This window comes from Anolis sagrei, chromosome 6 (genome assembly GCF_037176765.1).
Source record: "Anolis sagrei isolate rAnoSag1 chromosome 6, rAnoSag1.mat, whole genome shotgun sequence".
Classification (NCBI taxonomy): domain Eukaryota; kingdom Metazoa; phylum Chordata; class Lepidosauria; order Squamata; family Dactyloidae; genus Anolis; species Anolis sagrei.
Genome location: NC_090026.1, coordinates 50,254,627 through 50,277,884, shown reverse-complemented (window position 1 = coordinate 50,277,884; position 23,258 = coordinate 50,254,627). Strand labels below are relative to the sequence as shown.

At 43.6% G+C, this 23,258-nt stretch overlaps 2 protein-coding genes across 2 annotated transcripts in view; one reads left to right on the top strand and one right to left on the bottom strand.

Annotated features, from left to right (window-relative positions):
- WNK4 (WNK lysine deficient protein kinase 4) overlaps positions 1–10,433 on the top strand; it is a 112,877-nt gene extending 102,444 nt beyond the window's left edge. The window contains exons 19-20 of the mRNA XM_060781278.2: positions 4,189–4,289; positions 9,581–10,433. Of these exons, the coding sequence (XP_060637261.2) occupies positions 4,189–4,289; positions 9,581–9,583 (104 nt within the window). The 3' untranslated portion in view covers positions 9,584–10,433. The remainder of the gene's footprint in view (positions 1–4,188; positions 4,290–9,580) is intronic.
- An 8,962-nt stretch (positions 10,434–19,395) lies between these two features.
- On the bottom strand, positions 19,396–22,719 carry COA3 (cytochrome c oxidase assembly factor 3). Its single transcript, XM_060781277.2, has 2 exons — positions 22,516–22,719; positions 19,396–19,754 (listed from the first exon to the last, which is right to left on the bottom strand). The coding sequence occupies exons 1-2, from the start codon at positions 22,670–22,672 to the stop codon at positions 19,651–19,653; spliced, it is 261 nt and encodes an 86-aa protein (XP_060637260.2). The 5' UTR covers positions 22,673–22,719; the 3' UTR covers positions 19,396–19,650.
- Positions 22,720–23,258: the final 539 nt, after the last annotated feature.

Sequence of the window (23,258 nt, the reverse complement as noted above, 5' to 3'; positions counted from 1 at the left end):
TCAATATGCCCAAATGTGAACACTGGTGGAGTTTGGGGGAAATAGAATCTTGACATTTGAGAGTTGTAGTTGCTGGGATTTGTAGTTCACCTACAATCACTGAGCATTCTGAACCCCACCAATGATGGAATTGGGTCAAACCTCCCACACAGAACCCCCATGACCGCCAGAGTGGGCCACAGCAACGCGTGGCAGGGGACGGCTAGTTTATTATATAAATTCATATAGAGACTCCTTCTTTTGAGGCTTTTAAACAGGCTTTTGAGGCTTTTAAACAGAGGCTGCATGGCCATCTGTCAGGAGTGCTTTGAATGTGATTTTCCTGCTTCTTGGCAGGGGGTTGGACTGGATGGCCTAAGAGGTCTCTTCCAAATCTATGATTCTATAAACCCGAATACACCTGTTCTGTCACCGCTGGACCTGTAGTTAATTGACTTTTAAAAATAGGATGTGTAACCTTTGCACATAGGGAGCCCCCGGTGGCACAGTGGGTTAAAGCACTGAGCTTCTGAGCTTGTTGATCGAAATGTCGCAGGTTCGATTCCAGGGATCGGCGTGAGCTTCCGATGTCAGCCCAACTTCTGCTAACCTAGCAGTTCGAAAACATGCAAATGTGAGTAGATCAATAGGTACCGCTCCGGCGGGAAGGTAACGGCGTTCCATGCAGTCATGCTGGCCACATGACCTTGGAGGTGTCTACGGACAACGCTGGCTCTTTGGCTTAGAATTGGAGATGAGCACCACACCCCAGAGTCAGACATGACTGGACTTAATGTCAGGGGACTACCTTTACCTTTACCTTTAACCTTTGCACAGCGGGAAGCCAGGGGCCTAAGGAGAAGTTCTGAGGTTTCCACTACAAAGAATATTCAGATGGCTTGAGACGTACAACAAAGTCTTTTATTAATGAACAATCAAACAGGAACTTCTCTTATCTTTAGCAAAGTAAAGCAAATAATTCCAAGCTTCTAGGGAACTGGTGAATTCCTAAACTTGCCCACGAAGGACAGGCAACTATCTTCAGTAACTTCTTCTTTAAAGGAAAAACCCCTTTTTTAACTTCTCCCAAGCTGACTGAAATCCAACCCTCACTGGTCTGGGCTCCGCTACCGGACCGAACTGCTTCTCAGACGCCGAGTGGACCTACCAGCAAGACAGTGGATATTCTCCAGCTGGAGTTCTTTAGTCTTTAGGGCTGTTTCCTGGAAATTCCCAAAGCTGTGGGAATGCTTCCCTGGAGTTCTTAGGAGACTCTTAAAGCTGTTCTTCTCTGGATTTCTTTCCCTTCTGTTTCTGTTGGAATTTCTGTAACCCTGGAAATTCTTAAAGCTTGAAGCCTTTGTACAGGGGAAGTTACACACATCCTATACAAAAGCTAAGCTGGCTGAGACTGACTAACAAAATGGCTCACTTCCCTTCCAAAGCCCAAAAAGGGGGCGGGACTAGGGAACCTAATGATAATTGACAGGTGACCTACCCTGTAACTGCAAACTTTAACAGGAAGCCACCCTTCTGCAAAATCCCAAGCCTTGGGCTGCAAACAAACACTTGATGCAAAGCAAATAAAGTGGGAGCTTCTGGTACAGCTGTACCTGCACAACACCCCTCGCTGCTTTTTCTACCCTCACAGCATTGCCTTTGGATCCAAAAAGAAGAAGATCTAAAAAGCGCTACAAGAAATGCTTAGAATAGATATACCTAGAAAACCAGAAACTTTCCTACTCGGAATACATAACCTAAAAATGGACAAAAACAAAAACAAAATACTATTCTTATTAACAACGGCAGCCAGAATCTCATACGCAAAACACTGAAAAAAAGAAGATCCCCCAGAAGCAGAGGAATGGCTGACAAAAAATTTAGACATAAGAAATATGGATAAATTGACATATCTATTATCTAAAAAGATGGGCACGCCAAAGGTAGAGACAGATTGGAAACAAATGACAACATCTATATAAATAAAAATGTAATGTTCGTTTGTGGGATTAACAGAAGTCAAAAACCACCGGACAAATTGACGCCAAATTTGGACACAAAACACCTAACAACCCAATGTATGTCCTTAACTAAAAAAAAATTTGATTTTGTCATTTGGGAGTTGTAGTTTCTGGGATTTAGAGTTCACCTACAATCAAAGAACATTCTGAACCCCACCAACGATGGAATTGAACCAAACTTGGTACACCGTTCTCCCATGACCAACAGAAAACAGTGGAAGGGTTTGGTGGGCAGTGTCCTTTGGTTTTGGAGTTGTAGTTCACTGACATCCAGAGATCACTGTGGACTCAAACAATAATGGATCTGGACCTCACTCTACAAGAATACTCAATATGCCCAATTGTGAACACTGGTGGAGTTTGGGGAAAATAGAACCTTGAAATTTGAGAGTTGTAGTTGCTGGGATTTGTAGTTCACCTACAATCACAGAGCATTCTGAACCCCACCAACGATGGAATTGGGCCAAACTTCCCCCATGACCACCAGAGTGGGCCACAGCAACGCATGGCAGGGGACAGCTAGTTTATTATATAAATTCATACAGAGGCTTCTTTTTTTGAGGCTTTTAAACAGGCTTTTGAGGCTTTTAAACAGAGGCTGCATGGCCATCTGTCAGGGGTGCTTTGAATGTGACTTTCCTGCTTCTTGGCAGGGGGTTGGACTGGATGGCCTAAGAGGTCTCTTCCAACTCTATGATTCTATGAACCTGAATACACCCCTCGCTGCTTTTTCTACCCTCACAGCATTGGCTTTGGATCCAAAAAGAAGAAGATCCAAAAAGCGCTACAAGAAATGCTTGGAATAGATATACCTAGAAAACCAGAAACTTTCCTACTCGGAATACATAACCTAAAAATTGACAAAAACAAAATACTATTCTTATTAACAACGGCAGCCAGAATCTCATACGCAAAACACTGAAAAAAAGGAGATCCCCAGAAGCAGAGGAATGGCTGACAAAAAATTTAGACATAAGAAATATGGATAAATTGACATATCTATTTTCTAAAAAGACGGGCACGCCAAAGGTAGAGACATATTGGAAACAAGTAACAACATCTATATGAATAAAAATGTAATGTTCGTTTGTGGGATTAACAGAACTCAAAAACCACTGGGCAAATTGACACCAAATTTGGACACAAAACACCTAACAACCCAATCTTTGTCCTTCACTCAAAAAATTGATTTTGTCATTTGGGAGTTGTAGTTGCTAGGATTTATAGTTCACCTACAATCAAAGAACATTCTGAACCCCACCAACGATGGAATTGAACCAAACTTGGCACACCGTTCTCCCATGACCAACAGAAAATACTGGAAGGGTTTGGTGGGCAGTGTCCTTTGGTTTTGGAGTTGTAGTTCACCTACATCCAGAGATCACTGTGGACTCAATCAATGATGGATCTGGACCACACTCTACAAGAATACTCAATATGCCCAAATGTGAACACTGGTGGAGTTTGGGGAAAATACAATCTTGACATTTGAGAGTTGTAGTTGTTGGGATTTATAGTTCACCTGCAATCACAGAGCATTCTGAACCCCACCAACGATGGAATTGGGCCAAACCTCCCACACAGAACCCCCATGACTACCAGAGTGGGCCACAGCAACGCATGACAGGGGACGGCTAGTTTATTATATAAATTCATATAGAGGCTCCTTCTTTTGAGGTTTTTAAACAGGCTTTTGAGGCTTTTAAAGAAGAGGAATGGCTGACAAAAAATTAGACATAAGAAATACGGATAAATTGACATACCTATTATCTAAAAAGAAGGGCACACCAAAGGTAAAGACAGATTGGAAACAAGTAACAACATACTTAATAAAAGGAAAAAAAACATGAAAATATTTAAACAGCATTGCCTTTGGATCAAGCTTTTACCTCTGTTGTGACTGGAGTACAAACAATTGAAACAATCTCCTATTCTTCCACTGTTTACCCCACCTCCACTTTCCTCTTCTTCGATTATTTCACATGACCTTTTTCTATATTTAGAGCTGGAGCCTGCCAGCCCTGTTCTCTGTAATGTAACATAGACTATAAACATAAAACAGGTAAAGTGGAAGATAGAAGAACCACAGTTAATAAATGAGATGTAGAACTCTGTGCTATATATTTGCTCTGTAATTATAACTGTATTATGGAATAGTCCCACACTCAGATGATTTTTGTCCCTGCAGGGATCATGAGAAGGAATTCAGTGAGCGGTGGTAGCAGCAGCACCTCGCAAGAGCAGCGGCAAACCAAGGGTGTGAAGTTCGCCAGTGATGTTGGATGCATGGTGAGACATAGCCTAATAGTGGGATGCAGAGTGCCTATATGCCTCAATCCAGAGTCTTAATTTGCTTGTGTTGGGCAGACAAAGCCAAAATGAGCTCTCCTGGCCTGGCTATTCTTAGCAAAAAAAAGGTTACATTATGTACGCCCCCAGTAGATGGCTGGAATACCTCTTTATATTTTATTCCCAAACTTGGTTGTCCACATGTGGATGATCAAAACCAGAAACCCAGGAAACCATTCCTGAAGAATGTAGATCTGGCCAGGATTACACATTAGATCATGTTTGAATTATTTCAACTGACTTTACACAGACCTGCTTTTGAAGAGGACTCAGAAACTCCAATTGGTCCAGAATGCATCAGTGTCACTTTTTTAAAAGTTCTGCTTACAGGAGGCATATATGTGATGTTCTCCAATGGAAAAGTTGCACTGGTTTCCAGTTTGTTTCAGGGCACAACTTAAGGAATTAGTGCTGATCTTCAAAGTTCTAAAATATTTACGAACAGGACTATTTTCTCTATGAAGTTTTCTGCCTCCTGAGATTGCGTTTGGAGGGCTTCTTGTCTAACTCCAAAACTACAGAGGCATATTTAATGGAGAGGAGGGAAAGAGCCTTGTCGGTGGTTGCACCTGGGCTATGGCACTCCTATCTAGGTGGGAGACCTGTCCCACTTACTAAGAGTTTTCTGGAATATATTTATTTATTTTATTTGCTATATTTATATACCGCCGTTTCTCAGGCTAGCCGGCGACTCAACGCGGTTTACAACATAATATAACAATCAACAGTATACAGTTAAAAGCATAAAAAACATAAAAAACATAAAAACACAATTCATACATCAATACCAATCCAGTTCGACTCTTAACTAAAAACGTGATCCAGTTCGTCATCCATGTTGCCAGTCCTTTAGTCAGTTACCATTCGTTGCATTGGGTTAACCAAATGCCTGCTTAAACATCCAGGTCTTCAATCTTCTTCGGAATATCATCAATGAAGGGGCTGATCTTACCTCCAAGGGCATATATGGCCATGTTCTAGAGGCATTCTCTCCTGACGTTTCGCCTGCATCTATGGCAAGCATCCTCAGAGGTAGTGAGGTCTGTTGGAACTAAGAAAGTGGGTTTATATATCTGTGGAATGACCAGGGTGAGACAAAGGACTCTTGTCTGCTGGAGCTAGGTGTGAATGTTTCAACTGACCACCTTGATTAGCATGCTCTTGATTAGCTACCTCTGAGGATGCTTGCCATAGATGCAGGCGAAACGTCAGGAGAGAATGCCTCTAGACCATGGCCATATAGCCCGAAAAAAACCTTTAACAACCCAGTGATTCCGGCCATGAAAGCCTTCGACAATACAGTTTTCTGGAAGTTGGTGAAGACATTTTTCAGGAAAGCCTTCAGTGGAATAATTTTTGCTTGCAGTGGTTTTTAATTCAGTTATAGCTGTGGATTACTTCTTTCTGTACAGTCAGCTATACACATTTGTGGGTTTGACTTTTGCGGATTTGATTATTCACAAATTTAAATATTCTCTGTAGGAACTCTATGTTAAACTTCCTCTGCTAGAGGACCAAGAGCAGTGTTTCTCAACCTTCCTAATGCCACGACCCCTTAATACAGTTCCTCATGTTGTGGTGACCCCCAACCTTAAAATTATTTTCGTTGCTACTTCAAAACTGTAATTTTGCTACTGTTATAGCTCGTTGTGTAAATATCTGATATGCAGAATGTATTTTCATTTACTGTACCAAATTTGGCACAAATACCTGGTGAGGTTGGGGGGGGAGGAATTGATTTTGTCATTTGGGAGTTGTAGTTGCTGGGATTTATAGTTCACCTACAATCAAAGAGCATTCTGAACTCCACCAATGATGGAATTGAACTAAACTTGGCACACAGAACTCCCATGACCAACCGAAAATACGAGAAGGGTTTGATGGGCATTGACCTTGCATTTTGGAGTTGTAGTTCTCCTAAATCCAGAGGTGGACTCAAACAATGATGGATATGGACCAAACTTTGCACAGATCCTCAATATTTCCAAATGTGAACACTGGTGGAGTTTGGGAGAAATAGAGCTTGACATTTGGGAGTTGTAGTTGCTGGGATTTATAGTTCACCTACAGTCAAACCCCACCAACGATAGAATTGGGCCAAACTTTCTACACAGAACCCCCCATGACCAACAGAAAATACTGTGTTTTCTGATGGTCTTTGGCGACCCCTCTGACGCCCCTTCGCAACCCCTCCAGGGGTCCCGACCCCCAGGTTGAGAATCGCTGCCCTAGAGATTCATTGAGATAATACCTCTCTAGGTACACTAGTGCAATTCTATGGCCAGCTTGACTTTGACTTTAGACTTGTGGTGGAGGAGATAGAAATGTAGAAAAATTGCCTCCAAGTTTTTTTTAAGAATTTTTATTTTGCATGGTTTTTATCTTCCGTGGGAGACCTATGTCCCTAGGTCAATTGAATGTGGAGGGGTGCTATAGCTGTTTATGCTAGTCTGTTTTTAATATTAACTAGCTGTGCCCTGCCACACGTTGCTGTGGCCTATAGTAAAACTTATCACTTTTGATTTTGGTTAAGTTTCATTGGGGTTTTTTTGAGTTTTGTTGTTTTTCCATTTTGTGAGTGTGTTGTTGTGTTGTTTTTCTTTTTGAACTGATGTTTGTACCTTGTGGGTTGTGTTATGGGCATGGGAATTTTGGTTAAGTTTCATTGGGGGGTTGAGTTTTGTTGTTTTGCCGTTTTGTGAGTGTGTTGTTGTGTTGTTTTTCATTTTGAGTAGATATGTTCGTACCTTGTGGGTTGTGTTATGGGCATGGGAATTTTGGTTAAGTTTCGTTGGGGGGTTGTGGAGTTTTGCTGTTTTGTGAGTGTGTTGTTGTGTTGTTTTTCATTGTGAGTAGATATGTTTGTACCTTGTGGGTTGTGTTATGGGCATGGGAATTTTGGTTAAGTTTCGTTGGGGGGGGGGTTGAGTTTTGTTGTTTTGTCATTTTGTGAGTGTGTTGTTGTGTTGTTTTTCATTTTGAGTAGATATGTTTGTACCTTGTGGGTTGTGTTATGGGCATGGGAATTTTGGTTAAGTTTCGTTGGGGGGTTGTGGAGTTTTGCTGCTTTGTGAGTGTGTTGTTGTGTTGTTTTTCATTTTGAGTAGATATGTTTGTACCTTGTGGGTTGTGTTATGGGCATGGGAATTTTGGTTAAGTTTCGTTGGGGGGTTGTGGAGTTTTGCTGTTTTGCCGTTTTGTGAGTGTGTTGTTGTGTTGTTTTTCATTTTGAGTAGATATGTTTGTACCTTGTGGGTTGTGTTATGGGCATGGGAATTTTGGTTAAGTTTCGTTGGGGGGTTGTGGAGTTTTGCTGTCCCGTTGAACCAACCTAACAGATTTATATATATAGATAGCTTTATACACATTATGGAAGGTCAGGTGGGGACATCTGACGGGCATTTGGGAAAGAATGGGCATCACTTGCCAAGTGCTTTTTAGTTACAAGGAAACAGTCAGCTGCACCTGTGTGTTGACCCCAAACCACACCCAGCAATAGATCTAAGGCTGGTGAATACAGTACAAGTGTCCTCACCTGTAATATATACTGTTACGCATATGCACCTGCCTAAGCATTTTATATAACACCATAAAATGCAGTGATTTGGAACATGCTTTCAAACAGGAAAGAAGGTGAAGGACATACTCATGGGTCAACAGGAGGTGATTTTATCTGAGAAAGCACTAGAACAAAAATGATTTTAAAACTCCGACGTCACTCAGTTCTTTGAGGTGGGACAAATTAACACTCTGACAAAGCACTTCCCACATCAAGGAGTCTATTGTGACAAAGGACTTTCCCACTGATCAGAAGAAAGTGGTTCTCAGATGTAGATGCATCAGCACGGTATGAGAGATTAGCAACACATCCTTGCATATAGTAAGAGGTAAATGAGGTCCTGAGAATGCATTTACACTCCTGTGTTTCAGAAGCCAAAACTTAGTAGCCATGTCCATATTATAATGTTTAAACTATGAAAATAGAATATGCACATGAACTATACTTGCTCATTGGCTGGTACACCCAACCCAACACCTTGTACAAAGTACTTCATACATTCAACAGCATCCATGTTTTAAAATATGGATGCCATTCAATATATGAAATCCTTCGTTCATCTAAGCCAAAAACTTAATTGGAAACTTATGAATCCAGGAAGTGGTGGTCAGGAAGTTATAATCCCTTACCAATAGCTTTTCCAAATACATATAAAACATAGCTGTCTTGCAGTTCAGTCTGAAATAGTTCGGAACCCCAGTATCTATCTATTTATTTGTTTGTTTGCGACATTTATATGCCACCCTTCTCACCCCAAAGAAGACTCAGCGACTTACAAGATATATATACATACAATATATTAAATTATTAGTATAGTACAATATCAGTATTATATATTGCTATATTGTACTACACCATTATATTGTAATATTATTAGTAATATTCATGTTATATAAAATATATAATTATAATATTGTATTATTATTACTAGTAGTATTATATTGTATTACAATATATTATATTATTAGTAAAGCACAGGAGACAAGATGGAACTGTCTTCAACTCTCTCTTCACTCTGGCCAGAGCGGCAGTTGCTGCCGGGGGGGGGGGGGGGGGCTCCCAACGAATGATATAGCCAGGAGACAAGATGGAACTGTCTTCTGCCCCCCTCTGTCTTCACTCTGGCCAGAGCAGCAGCTGGTGCCGAGGGGAGGAGGGGCTCCCAACTGATGATATAGGCAGGAGACAAGATGGAACTGTCTTCTGGCCCCCTCTCTCTTCACTCTGGCCAAAGCAGCAGTTGGTGGGGGGGGGGGGGAGGCCTCCCAATTGATATAGGCAGGAGACAAGATGGAACTGTCTTCTGCCCCCCCTCTCTTCTCTCTGGCCAGAGCAGCAGTTGTTGCCGGGGGGGGGGGGGCTCACAACTGATGATATAGGCAGGAGACAAGATGGTACTGTTTTCTGCCCCCCCCCCCCCCCCCCGCCCCCGTCTTCACTCTGGCCAGAGCAGCAGTTGGTGCCAGGGAGGGAGGCCTCCCAATTGATATAGGTAGGAGACAAGATGGATCTTCTGTCCCCCCCCCCCCCCCACCCCCTCTCTTCACTCTGGCCAGAGTAGCAGTTGGTGCTGAGGGTTATTTAAATGAAAATACTACATTGTACTTTCCTTATCCAGCAAAATCGGAGACTTATTTCTCTTTTTTGTATGTATTTTCTTTTGTTTCTGTAGTAGCCAGACTGACCATGGAAAACTTCGTGGACTACCTCAGCCTACTGCCTATCATTGGAAGGATGGAAGCTCACGGCCACGCTTCCTTTGGAACGTTTGCCTTATGCTCTAGCTGTGAAGCCAACCACCATCCCTCCGTTTGGCAAACTTCTCCTTGTATAAGGAATGGAAAAGCTGCCTCCAAGAACCATACCTAGGCCAAGCAACTGAGGATGGGAGCAGTTTGACACCACAGTGCACCTTTTTCTCTACAGACTCTTTGGATATGTAGAAAGAAGCCAAGTCCTAGTTTGAGGTTGCTTTGAGTGCAAATTCCTGGACTGCGTGTCTTAATGCCGCTGTTTCTCTCGCAAATGCTCCTGTAAGAGAAGCAAGACATCCTCCGACCTTTTGAATTTCCCATGCAATGGAACCAGGGCCTTTACACTTAAAGCCAGATTGACCCATGTGTTGGAACTGGAGGAAATGGTCAAGGCCTGGTTTGAGCTGGTGTTTTCCTTTCCATGCTTTGCATGGCTTCATTTGTAAAGCCAGACCAAAGGGCTCAGAAATGTTTGATTAGCTGCCTTAAGGGAAAAACATTCAGACTTTCCCCTCAGTATTATAGGAATCAGGGCCTTCTTTCTTGCTTTATCCCTCAGGCTGGTCGCTCCCAACAGCAATGGCACAATACTAGATTTTCTCTTGCACTTTTTTTTAAAAAAATCTTTGTCCTGATTGGGAAATGAACATATTGGGGCCCATCCCTTTACTTACATGGGAATCTGCACTTTGGAATGAAGCCCTGCTGCTCTCACCCTTGTGTATGATGTTTCATGTTTTATATAAAGATGCCTTTTGGAAGGGAAATGGATACTCTGTCAGGTTCCTTTGTGATTATACTTTTGTTTATTGATGTAAGAGTCCCACCTAGCAGCTCCAAAACACAAGGACATATTTCCGTATATACTCGAATATAAGCCGAGTTTTTCAGCCTTTTTTTCAGGCTTATATTTGGGTCAGGGAACGACGGAGGAGGAGCAAAGGCAAGCCTTCCTTGGCGGCCTCGACAGTGGCAAAGGAGAAGGACGCTCCTGCGGCAGGCTTTTCCGCAGGCTTGCGCTCCTTCTTCCTGGTCCCATGTGCGGCCGCGATGGCGGGGGCAGCGGCGGGAGGAAGCAAAAAAGCCGCGAATGGGGCGACAGGGGAGGGGAAAGTGCTGGGAAGCCTGATCTGGCCACAGTGGTCCACGCTCTTGTTACATCCCGAATTGATTACTGCAACGCACTCTACGTGGGGTTGCCCTTGAAGACTGTTTGGAAACTTCAACTGGTCCAGCGAGCGGCAGCCAGATTGCTCACCGGAGCGTCATACAGGGAGCACACCTCCCCCCTGTTGTGTCAGCTCCACTGGCTGCCGGTTCAGTTCCGAGCACAATTCAAGGTGCTGGTTTTGACCTACAAAACCCTATACGGTTCCGGTCCAGCGTATCTATCCGAATGCATCTCCCTCTACGTCCCACCTCGGAGTTTGAGATCATCTGGGGAGGCCCTGCTCTCGACCCCACCAATATCACAAGTGAGGTTGGTGGGGACGAGGAGCAGGGCCTTCTCAGTGGTGGCCCCTTACCTATGGAACTCACTCCTGGGGGAAATTAGGTCATCAATGACTGAAATAAATGTTTTTAGGTCATCAACATCCCTCCTCTCCTTCAGGAGGAAATTAAAAATGTGGTTGTGGGACCAGGCCTTTGGGCAATCTGACAACTAGATAAAGACAATTGGAGGACTAGGACTGACAGGACTGACAAAGTGGAATTGGAATTTGGACTATGAGATGGCGAACGCTGAATGTTAATTAGGTGAAATCGGTTTTATTGGTTTTATTGTTGCAGTGCAGAAACTGATCGTTAATTGTTTAATTGCTGCTATATTGTTGTATTCTACTGTTATGTTGATGCCGGCATTGAATTGTGCCTTTGTAAGCCGCCTGAGTCCCCCTCTGGGGTGAGAAGGGCGGGATAGAAGTCACTGAAATAAATAAATAAATAAATAAAGTGCTCACCGCTCCCCTTCCTCTCTTGCCGTGTGCACATCTTCTTCCTTGTCCCATGTGCGGCCACGGTGGCAGGGACAGCGGCGGGAGGATGCAGGAAAGCCGCATATGGGGCGAGGGGGCGCGGCAAGTGCGCGCCTTTCTCTCCTCCCTTGCCCTGTGCGTGTTTTTACCACCGCTGTGTCTTCCTCAGCAGCGGCGGTAAAGGCGCGCACAGGGCAAGGGAGTAGAGAAAGGCGCGCACTTTTCCCTTCTCCCTCGTGCGTCTTCCGTGCCTCCGCCGCCGAAGAAGGTGTGCGTGTGGCAAGAGAGGAAGGGAAGTGGCGCGCACTTTTCCCCGCTCGCCACATACGCGGCTTTCCTGCATCCTCCCGCCGCTACCCCTGCCACCGTGGCCGCGCATGGGACCAGGAAGAAGGAGAGCAAGCCTGCCGAAAAGCCTGCCGCAGGGGCTTCCTTCTCCTCTGCCACCGCCAAGGAAAGTCGTGCTCCGCGAGGGGGAAGGGAATGACAGAAAACTGGGTGGTCATCTGTCAAACTGACCAGTAGCGGCTGCATTTTTCACCCTCGGCTTATACTCAAGTCAATAAGATTTCCCAGTTTTTTGTGGTAAAATTAGGTGCCTTGGCTTATATTCGGGTCGGCTTATATTTAAGTATATTCCACATTTAGTTACACAAGCCCTACAGAAAAAAAGAAGACGCCACAGGAAAAAAGAAGAAAGTGTAGAGTTACCTGCAAATCCCACTAATTTCCACCCTACTAAGGATTCCTAGCTACCAAGCAAAACACATTATGCAGCCTAAAAAATATTTCTCCCTTAACACATTTTCCAGCACTGGGGGGGAGGGGATAGCAGTGGAAAAACACAAGGTTACAACTCAAAGGCAACTTCTTCTAGTTCCTTTGTAAAATGACATGAATGAACTTTGGTTGACCAGACAAGAGTCTCATCTGGTATCCTCCATAGTACCCAATACCCTGAATAGTGACAACTGGAATGCCAAAAAAGGCATTAAGAAAACAATTTGTGTTCAGGATACATCGAAGTCCTGACAAGAACTCTTCATTTTGAAATAGATGGCTTAACAAAAATCAGAAGCAGAACTGTGGTCTTTTTATAAAGATGAATGCAAATATATGGCTGAAGCTAGGAACCTGGAAAATGATTATATATATCTATATATAAAAAAATGCTCTGTGTATAATGAGTACCTTAAAAACAAAAGAACCAATGAACGATATCACACCAAATTTGGCAACAAAACGTCTCACAACACAAGGAGTGACCATCACTCAAAAAATTATGATTTTGTCATTTGGGAGTTGTAGTTGCTGGGATTGATAGTTCACCTATAATCAAAGAGCATTCTGAACTCCACCAACGATGGAATTGAACCAAACTTGCCACACAGGACTCCCATGACCAACAGAAAACACTAGAAGGGTTTGGTGGGCATTGACCTTGGGTTTTGGAGTTGTAGTTCACCTACATCTAGAGAGCATTGTGGACTCAAACAATGATGGATCTGGACCAAACTTGGCACGAATACTCAATATGCCCAAATATAAACACAGATGGAGTTTGGGGGAAATAGACCTTGACATTGGGAGTCGTAGTTACTGGGATTTATAGTTCACCTACAATCAAGGAGCATTCTGAACCCCACCAACAATGGAATTGGGCCAAACATCCCACACAGAACCCCCATGACCAACAGAAAATTCTGTGTTTTCTGGCGGTCTTTGGTGACCTTTCTGACTCCCCCCTGGTGACCCTCCCCCAGGGTCTTGACTTCCCAGGTTGAGAATGCTGCCTTAAGGCCATCCAGTCCAACTCCCTTCACCAGGGCAAGAAAACATAATCAAAGCCCTCCTGACAAAGGGCCATCCAGCCATTCACACACACACATATATATGTATATGACAGATGCAGTATCAAAGATTTGAAAGGGACCCCTAAAGGACAATGATATGTTGCATGTTCCAGAGTAGGCAAACCAGACAATCTCCACATCAACACTAGCAAAGAAACAGCAAGAAATACTGTTTATCCACAAGCAGAAAGACATTACATATATTAGAAACCAACACTTTCTCATTACTTTATTTTCCAGATCACCAGGGGACAGATAGTTTTAGCTATAAAAGATCAAAATGTCAGGAGAATAAGCAGCATTGACATAGAAGAAAGTTTAATAGAAGTAATATAACTTAAGGAATCTAAATGAAGCCTAGAAGAGACAGATTATTGTCTGCTGTATCAACAAGCTCCGCTTTCTCAGGCAGTTAGTGTTAATAAGTTAACATATACTACAGTACTCTGACCTTCTCTAAACTATTTCCGTGCTGAAATTACATTTGCATCCTTTGCACAGAGGATGAAAGACTTGTTCGTTCTGTTGAAGCTTGAATTGCAGTCAACATAGGCAAGTTTTAACTAAATGGAAAATTCCCTTCTTTCTCTTAAGCCTCTTAAAGAAGTGTGCCTTTGACAGATGCCTTGTCTGGCTCCTGGCCAGCTACTGCTTTAATGATTTACTTGCCTCGAAAAGCTCTCATAAGAGACAATAACAGTAATACAGCTGTGAAAACAGCACACACAAAAGATGTTACCCTGGAACTGAACTGTCCACAGTTTATAAGATGCCTTCTTTGTGTTGATAGAACAAGTTCAGTTGATTATTTTGGTGAAGTCTCTGGATTCTTGCTGTAGGAGGTAGAGAGCTTTTCTCATTTGAAAAAAAGTTTCAAAGAAGAACAGGCTTGTCGAAAAGATGTAAAATCCACCATTGGGTTGAGTGCACTTTTTCAGTTCACCAGAACTCCACCCCTAAAGCTCCCTTTGAAGAAGGACTTTCAAATTTTAATCTACACCTCATTAAAATCTGTATATCGCTGATACTTCTGTCAGATGTAGTGCCAACATGGTTGCTGTGCAAAGGCAACGCTAACCAAAACTGACACATTTCAGTACTTTTACCTTTTCAAAAACAATATCCAGAGGCCTTAAGACACCTGATGGGAAAAACTTCTCACAAAATCAGAATTGGACATAGCTGTGCATTGTACTATTTGAGTTATGTAATACGTCAGCCAAGGAATGTTTCTGTTTTAACCAGTGATGTAAATTTGTATCCATTTGTATGGCCACACTTTTTAGGAAGTTTTCAAAATACTGAACTCATGGGCTGGCATCTTATACTAGCTGTACCCGCCATGTGTTGCTGTGGCCAACCTTAATAATAATAATAAAACTTTATTTATACCCCGCTCCATGTCCACCAAGGGGATTCGGTGCGGCTTACATGACGCCATGCCCATCAGTACAATACACAACAATATAACACGGAACATAATAAAACCAAAAAATAAAATACATAAAATGCAAAACAATCTAATAGCAACACAATATAAAATCAGACATTAAAACCTTTCCTCCCTCTTTCTCTCCTTCCTCCCCCCCCCTTTCCTTAATTTTTTTCTTTCCTTCTCTCCTTCCTTCCTCCCTTCTCTTCCCTTCCTTCCCCCTTTTCTTTTCCTTCTTTCTCTCCTTTCTTCCTTCTCTACCTTTCTTTCCTTCGCTCTTTGCTTTCACCCTTCCTTCTCTCTTTCCTTCTCTCTTTTTATTTCCTCCTTTCCTTCTCTCCTTCCTTTCCTCCATCTGTCCTTCCTTCCCTGGGGGCAGATGAGGCTCTCCCCACTCGCCGGACCCACCATTATGCCATCCGTTCCTAGCTCCTGCTCTGGCCAGAAGAGGGAGGTTGGTCGGCGGTGCCTCTCATGCTTGCTGTGCCTCGCACAGGAGGAGGCGGGACCATGGAACTTGTTTGCGTGCATGCGCTGTGTCGTCTTCTACTTTTTTGGAGTTTAAAGTTTTTTTCACTGGTTTTTGGTGAATGTTTTGAGTGATGGACACTCCTTGGGTTAGTAGGTGTCTTGAGGCCAAATTTGGTGTCATTTCATTCAGCGGTTTTTGAGTTATGTGCATCCCACAAACGAACATTACATTTTTTATTTATTTATTTATTTATTATTACACTTGTATACCGCTAATATCTCAGCCTAAGTCGGCGACTCATTGCGGTTTACAACATCTAAAAACAACAATATTCAATTTAAAAACATAAAAACACATATAAAATACAGAATTATTGGGCCACCAATAACAATCCAAGTGCATCTCGTAACTGGGATCACAATCCAAATTCGTCGTCCGTAATTACCAGTCCTTAATCGTCAAGGTTCGTTTCGTCGGATTATCCGAATGCTTGTTCAAACATCCATGTCTTAAGTTTTTTCCGAAACGCCATCAGCGAAGGGGCTGACCTTATCTCTATAGGGAGGGTGTTCCAAAGCCGGGGGGCCACCACAGAAAAGGCCCTATCTCTCGTTCCCGCCAGCCGCACCTGTGAAGCCGGCGGGATAGAGAGCAGGGCCTCCCCAGAAGATCTTAGGGTCCTGGCGGGCTGATAGGCTGAGATACGTTCGGATAGATAAGTTGGGCCAGAACCGTTTAGGGCTTTAAAGGCCAATGCCAGCACTTTGAATTGAGCCCGGTAGCAGATCGGCAGCCAGTGGAGCTGGTACAGCAGAGGAGTTGTGCGCTCCCTGTGCCCCGCTCCTGTTAGTATCATGGCTGCCGCCCGTTGGACTAATTGGAGCTTCCGGGCTGTCTTCAAAGGCAACCCCACGTAGAGAGCGTTGCAGTAATCAAGGCGGGATGTAACCAGAGCGTGGACTACCGTGGCCAAGTCAGACTTATATATATAGAAGAGTCACAGATCCTTAAGTGGTCCATATTCATTACTACTCATATTCATTATTGTGGCATAGCTATCAGCCACATCGAGCAAGTCGTGTTGGAGATCAGAATGCAAGAGGACGACATAAGGAATGCAAAAAGAACTGTGTGGTCCACCTTACAAATAATGGCAGGAACAAATGAGATTTAGACACAGATGCAGAAAGCCAAGTGACAAGGTTGCTAAAAGAGGATTTGAGTGAAATCTGGGGCTTACAGAAAGACAGTTCCAGAAGGTTCGCTCCTTCTGGAGAGATAGTAACCCCCTCCCCCCACATCGAGTGATAGGGTTTGTACTAGAAGTATGTGGGGTGGGTGGATAGCTAAAATACTGACTCAAATATCAATGGTGTTTTTTAAAAAGCAAATTCTATCCCTAGTGGAATTACAACTGGAATACTGTAAAAAGTTCTGGACACTATATTTTTAAAAGCTATTGCAGAGTTGAAAAAAGAGAAAAAATGGCAACCAAAATAATCACGGAATTGTAGCAACTCATTTGTGAAGAAGAGAATAACCGATCAAGCTGCTTAGCTTACAACACCGCCAAAGTAGTGAAAGCATGATAGAAATAGATAAATTTAAGAGGAATGAGGAGGAAGTGAAGGAAATGAGTTCTTCTCCCTCTCAAAATAAGTAGGAATCGTTCAATGAATATGAATGTTAAGATAATCAGGATGGATAAGACCGAATGCTTCTTCACAGTGCAGTTAAGACATGGAACTCCATATTAAAATATATGTAGCATCTGTCACCAACTTGGATGTCTTTACGGGAGGATTACACAAATTAAGAAGTTTATCAGTGTTGACCAGTCACAATGGCTATACATTATCACCAATAACCAGAAGCAATATGCCTCTCAACAACAGGCAATGGGAAATCTGGCCAGTGCTACTGCACTCATGTCATACTTGTGGATCTTGCAGTGGCATTTGGTTAACCACTATGGGATTTTTCTTTGGTTGCTTCAGAGAGCAGTCTTTGCATCAATATAGCAACTTGTTCAGCACCCTGTCATCACCTGCTATTTAAGTTTCATAAAAACTAATATTCATTTCAAATGCCAAGACGTTACACTTGTACTAAAACGACCTTCTTCAAATGTATTTTTTTGTAGTATTACCACAATTGATTGTAACAAAATGTATGGGAACAAAGAAAATAAGCTGTCAAAGTCAGAATCTATCTCTCTATCTGAAGTACCCTAGTGTCAATTTTTTTGATATACTGTATATATAAATATACACTAACTGTACCTGCCACGCGTTGCTGTGGCCAAACTTCCCTCCTTCTTTCTCTCCTTCCTTCCTTTCCTCTTTTTCTTTCCCTATTTCTCTTCTTTCTTCCATCTCTGTTTCTTTCCTCCCTTTCTTTGCTCGTTGGTTACATCCTTCCTTCTCTCCTTCCTTCCCTATCTTTCGTTCCTTCTCTCCTTCCTTCCCTCTCTTTTTCCTTTCACTTTATTTCCTTCTCTCCTTCCTTGCTTCTCTACCTTTCTTTCTTTTCTTCCTTCTTTCCCTCCTTCTCTCCTTCCTTCCCCCTTTCCCTCCTCCATTCCTTCCCTCTTTCCCTCCTTCTCTCATTACTTCTTGACTGTCCCATTTCAGTCTTTCTATGTAAGTATTTACATCTTACATAGAAAGAAGGAAAGGAAGAAGGAAGGAAGGATGGACAGGCAGGAAAGGAAAGGAAAAGAAAGGGAGGGAAGGAGGGAAAGGAAGGAAGGAAAAGAAAGGAGGGACAGGAAGGAAGGAAAGGCAGGAGAATAAAGGAAGAAGGAAGAAAGGAGGGAAAGGAAGAAGGGAATGAAGAAAGGAGGGAAGGAAGTGAAGCTGAAGGAAATAAAGGGAAAGGAGGAGGAAAGGAAGGGAGGTAGGGAGGAAAAGAAGGGAAGGAAGAAGGAACGAGGGACAGGAAGGAAGGGAAGGAGGGAAAGAAGGAACGGAAGGAGAAAGGAAGAAAAGGAAAGAAAGGGAGGAAGGAAGGAAGGAGAGGGAGGAAAGAAGGGAAGGGAGTGAGGGAGAGAAGGTCCTTCACTCAAACACCGTTGACCTTCCTCACCGCCGCCTCCTCCTCCTCCTCCCCCCCTTCTTCCTTGCCTGGGGGCTCTCCTGCTGCCACTGCCACTCACCCATCCCATCCTCTTCCAACAGGGAAAGGAGGAGGAGGAGACTGCCCTCCTGACATAGCAGGGAAAGAGAAGGGGCTCCATGCGGCAAGCCTCCACTTCCACTCCCATGGTGCCCATTCTCGCTTGTGTGTGTGTGGCCATGCATGCGCGCCTGGCTCCTCAATTGCCGGCTGTTTCCCCGCGAGGAGGAGGGGGCGTGGCCATGGGTCTCTTTCTGGGTATGAAGTTCCTTCTTTGTGGACATGCAGTTTATAAGTCCTTTCTGCTTTTTGTTTTCGTTGTTTTTTTGAGTGAAGGACATACATTGGGTTGATAGGTGTATCGTGTCCAAATTTGGTGTCAGTTCCCCCCCTCCCCTCCCGTGGTTGTTGAGTTCTGTTAATCCCAAAAACAAACACTACATTTTTATTTATATAGATTCACACAAAAAGAAAATGGAGGGAGAAAATATGAATGATGATGCCACGTTTGGAAAGCAAGGGAAATGTGCCAAGCATGTGAAAGTCATCTTTGCCACTCAAGGGTACATCCCTCCACCTCAAAATCTGTCTTTCAGATGTAACATGTGTTTGAAGATATAACATATACATATAACATGACCACAGCCCTCTGGTGGCAGCATTCATGGCAAAATGTTTACAGGATTTCCGTTTTGGCGATTGAGACATAGCTTTGGCTATCACAATAATGAGTGAATTCAAAGACACTGTCACTGGATAAATGAAACTGTCTTTTAGCAAATGGATTGCCTAAGGAAATCAAGAAACCAGAGTAACCGCTGCACAGGTTCCTCCAACTTATCCTCATCTGTGACATTTTAAAAATACATCCTCATACTCACAATTATGTTCCCCTGGTTTATTGGTATTTCACATTAAATAATTGAAACGTTATTACACATTTAAATGCTAGCTGCAGCAAAGGATTTACCAATAAATGCAGTGAAGATTTATTTGATAGGAAAGCGGCATAAATGCCTCAGTGCTGTGTACCAACATGCCCTCAAGTGAAGCCAGAGTCGGCATCCAGGAAAGAGTCCAGTCTTATTCCCATGCACCTGAAGTGCTGTCCCATGCCTGTCCAAGGCTCTTGTTAGCCTCAGTTTGCTGAAGTCTTTGCTGCTCGAGCCCGCACAACTTCGGCCTCTAGTTCCAATTCATCCAAGAAACGTTCCTGGGAGACAGAATATAACGTGTAGCCATCTAGATACAGGAAGCTGAGGAAAATGATTGTGAATGCTTCTCAGAGGGCTCTTCTAGTCACCCCCAGCTATGAACAGATAAGTATTACACTGTTCCTCTACTCTTGGGGATGCCCAGCCTCCTCCAGGTCCTACTCTGGATTCAAAGGCTAAGGAGACAGGAAGAAGAAGGGACAAAATGACCTTCAAATATACTGATTTTCTTTAATAAAAGGAGTCAACCCTAATGTCGATCGATAAAAAAACCCTCAAAACGAAAATCCGGAACAATATGGTTTGGGTGAATCACTCCCACAAACATAAGAGTGGGTGCCTTCTGTGGGCACATGCGAGGGGAAAATAAAACAGGGAAAGAAAGTATGGCAGAGACGGAATTACACCTAAGCCATAGTTTACAAGTTTAGTAAATGGGCTGGCCTTCTGTATATTCATTCAGTAGGTTGAAGATGAAAACCTGAGATGCCCAGAATAAGGAGATAATCAGAGATGAACTGGATGCATCTTACAAGGGAGATGATTTTTCTGTGCCAGAAAGGGCAAAGCAAACCCCCTAAGTTGCATACAATATTAAGAGTTTTTGCAACCTCACATAAAACCTCAAAGGCTGTTTTTGCATATCTTAAGATGTTATTTTGTTTTTAAAATAGAGTATGATTATTTATAAATCTGTCATAGAATCACAGAGTTTGAAGAGACCTCATGAGCCATCCAGTCCAACTGCCTGCCAAGAAGCAGGAAAAAACACTGCATTCAAAGCACCCCCAACAGATGGCCATCCAGCCTGTTTAAAAATTTCCATAGGAGCTGCCACCACACTTTGGAGTAGAGAGTTCAACTGCTGTCATCTTCAAACACTAGATGGCAGCCTTCCCTTGTGAGTAAGAAAGGAACTGCTGTCAGCTCAAGCTTCCTTAGTTTGACCTATGAGATTCAAATTGTGCAGCCATTCCAGATATATAAAACCCACTTGCCTAGTTTCCAACTAACCTCACAACCATCAAAGGCATCCATTGATGTGAGCGAAACGTTAGGAGAGAATGCTTCTAGAACATGGCCATACAGCCCGGAAAGCTCACTGCAACCCAATAGAATTTTAATTGTTTTAACTATCTATCATTCTATTGCTGAAGGCTTTCATGGCTGGAATCACTAGGTTCTTGTGGGGTTTTTTCGGGCTATATGGCCATGTTCTAGAGGCATTTTCTCCTGACGTTTTGCCTGCATCTATGGCAAGCATCCTCAGAGAAGGCCAAAAGACCTCACTACCTCTGAGGATGCTTGCCATAGATGCAGGCGAAACGTCAGAAGAAAATGCCTCTAGAACATGGCCATTGTTGTTGTTGTTGTTCATTCGTTCAGTCGTCTCCGACTCTTCGTGACCTCATGGACCAGTCCACGCCAGAGCTCCGTCGGCCGTCACCACCCCCAGCTCCTTCAAGGTCAATCCAGTCACTTCAAGGATGCCATCCATCCATCTTGCCCTTGGTCGGCCCCTCTTCCTTTTGCCTTCCACTTTCCCCAGCATAATTGTCTTCTCTAGGCTTTCCTGTCTCCTCATGATGTGGCCAAAGTACTTCAACTTTGTCTCTAGTATCCTTCCCTCCAATCAGCAGTCGGGCTTTATTTCCTGAAGGATGGACTGGTTGGATCTTCTCACAGTCCAAGGGACTCTCAGAACTTTCCTCCAACACCACAGCTCGAAAGCATCGATCTTCTTTCGCTCAGCCTTTCCTAAGGTCCAGCTCTCACATCCGTAGGTGACTACAGGGAATACCATGGCTTTGACTAGGCGAATCTTTGTTGCCAGTGTGATGTCTCTACTCTTTACTATTTTATTGAGACTGGACATTGCTCTCCTCCCAAGAAGGAAGCGTCTTCTGATTTCCTGGCCACAGTCTGCATCTGCAGTAATCTTTGCGCCTAGAAATAAAAAGTCTGTCACGGCCTCCACGTTTTCTCCCTCTATTTCCCAGTTGTCAATCATTCTTGTTGCCATCATCTTGGTTTTTTTGACGTTTAGCTGCAACCCAGCTTTTACGCTTTCTTCTTTCACCTTGATTAGAAGGCTCCTCAGCTCCTCCTCGCTTTCGGCCATCAGAGTGGTGTCATCTGCATATCTGAGGTTGTTAATGTTTCTTCCAGCAATTTTTACCCCAGCTTTGCATTCCTCAAGCCCCGCACATCGCATGATGTGTTCTGCATACAAGTTAAAAAGGTTGGGTGAGAGGATGCAGCCTTGCCGTACGCCTTTCCCAATCTTGAACCAGTCTGTTGTTCCGTGGTCAGTTCTGACTGTTGCGACTTGGTCCTTGTACAGATTCCTCAGGAGAGAGACAAGGTGGCTTGGTATGCCCATCCCACCAAGAACTTGCCACAGTTTATTATGATCCACAGTCAAAGGCTTTAGAGTTGTCAATGAAGCAAAAATAGATGTTTTTCTGAAACTCTAGAACATGGCCATATAGCCCAGAAAAACCCACAAGAACCTATCTATCATTCTGTTTTAGAGTTTATAGGCTTTTGGTTTTACACTGAACAATTTGTAAACATTGTCAACCGCTTTGAGTTTCTTTGAAGAGAAAACAATTGGATATGAATATGAATAAGAAGACTATCCCTCCTTGCTTTGAGCCTTTCCTCACTACAAGAACGAAGGAAGGGAATCAAGGGCACGACTGAGCATGCGCAGTGCTTCCCTTCTTCCCCTAAGAAGCCGCGTTCTGCTTGGAACCCGAACTGAGGCGAAGGCCTGTGAAGGATACAGATGCCAACGACGATGGCTCCGATGCCGAGGCCTGTGAGGGCGTTGCGGACCTTGAGGCCTCGCCGGGCCGCGTCCACTACCGCCTGCGAAGGGGGCCCCCGAGGAGGCCTAACACGCGGAGGCTCTCCTCCTTCAGGCGCCGCCGGCGACGACATCTTAGCCCTCGCTTCCGCCAGTGGGCTCCGCCCTTAATGACGCCCTCGCTCCAGAGCGGCGCTGAGGCGGTAACGGCCATCTTAGGTGAGGGCAATGTGGCGCCCCGCGGCCATCTTGGAAGAGACCGGAAATGACGCCGAATGTCCTCGCGCTCAAGCTCTTTTCTCCATCTTTGGTGAGGCGAAGAGAGAAGGAGAGGACGTTGTGTATTGAGCTCTTTCCTTAAGATGCTTATATTGATTTAGCTTTTCCATTGTATTTATATTTTGTATGATGTATTATATTCATATTCACTGAGCTCTCCCATTATTTTCTATTATAATAAATTATATTATATTCACTGAGCTCTTTCCTTAAGCTAAACTCATATTAAGTGAGCTCTGCTGTTAAACTTCTATTAAAATTAGTTATTATATTACTAGCTGTACCCGCCACACGTTGCTGTGACAAACCTTCCTTCCCTCTTTCTTTCCTTCCTTTCCTTTTTTCCTTCTTTCCTTCCTCCCCTTTTTCTTTTCCTTCTTTTTTTCTCTCTTTCCTTCTCTCCCTCTTTCCCTCCTTCCTTTGCTCCTTCTTTCCTTCCCT

Bases quoted from the DNA above. Each gene is read 5' to 3' on its own strand.
- COA3 (XM_060781277.2), bottom strand. From the start codon at position 22,672: ATGTCGTCGCCGGCGGCGCCTGAAGGAGGAGAGCCTCCGCGTGTTAGG. The intron at 19,755-22,515 runs GTATCCTTCACA...TCCTGTATCTAG, and splicing joins AGCCATCGTCGTTGGCATCT to ATGGCTACACGTTATATTCT.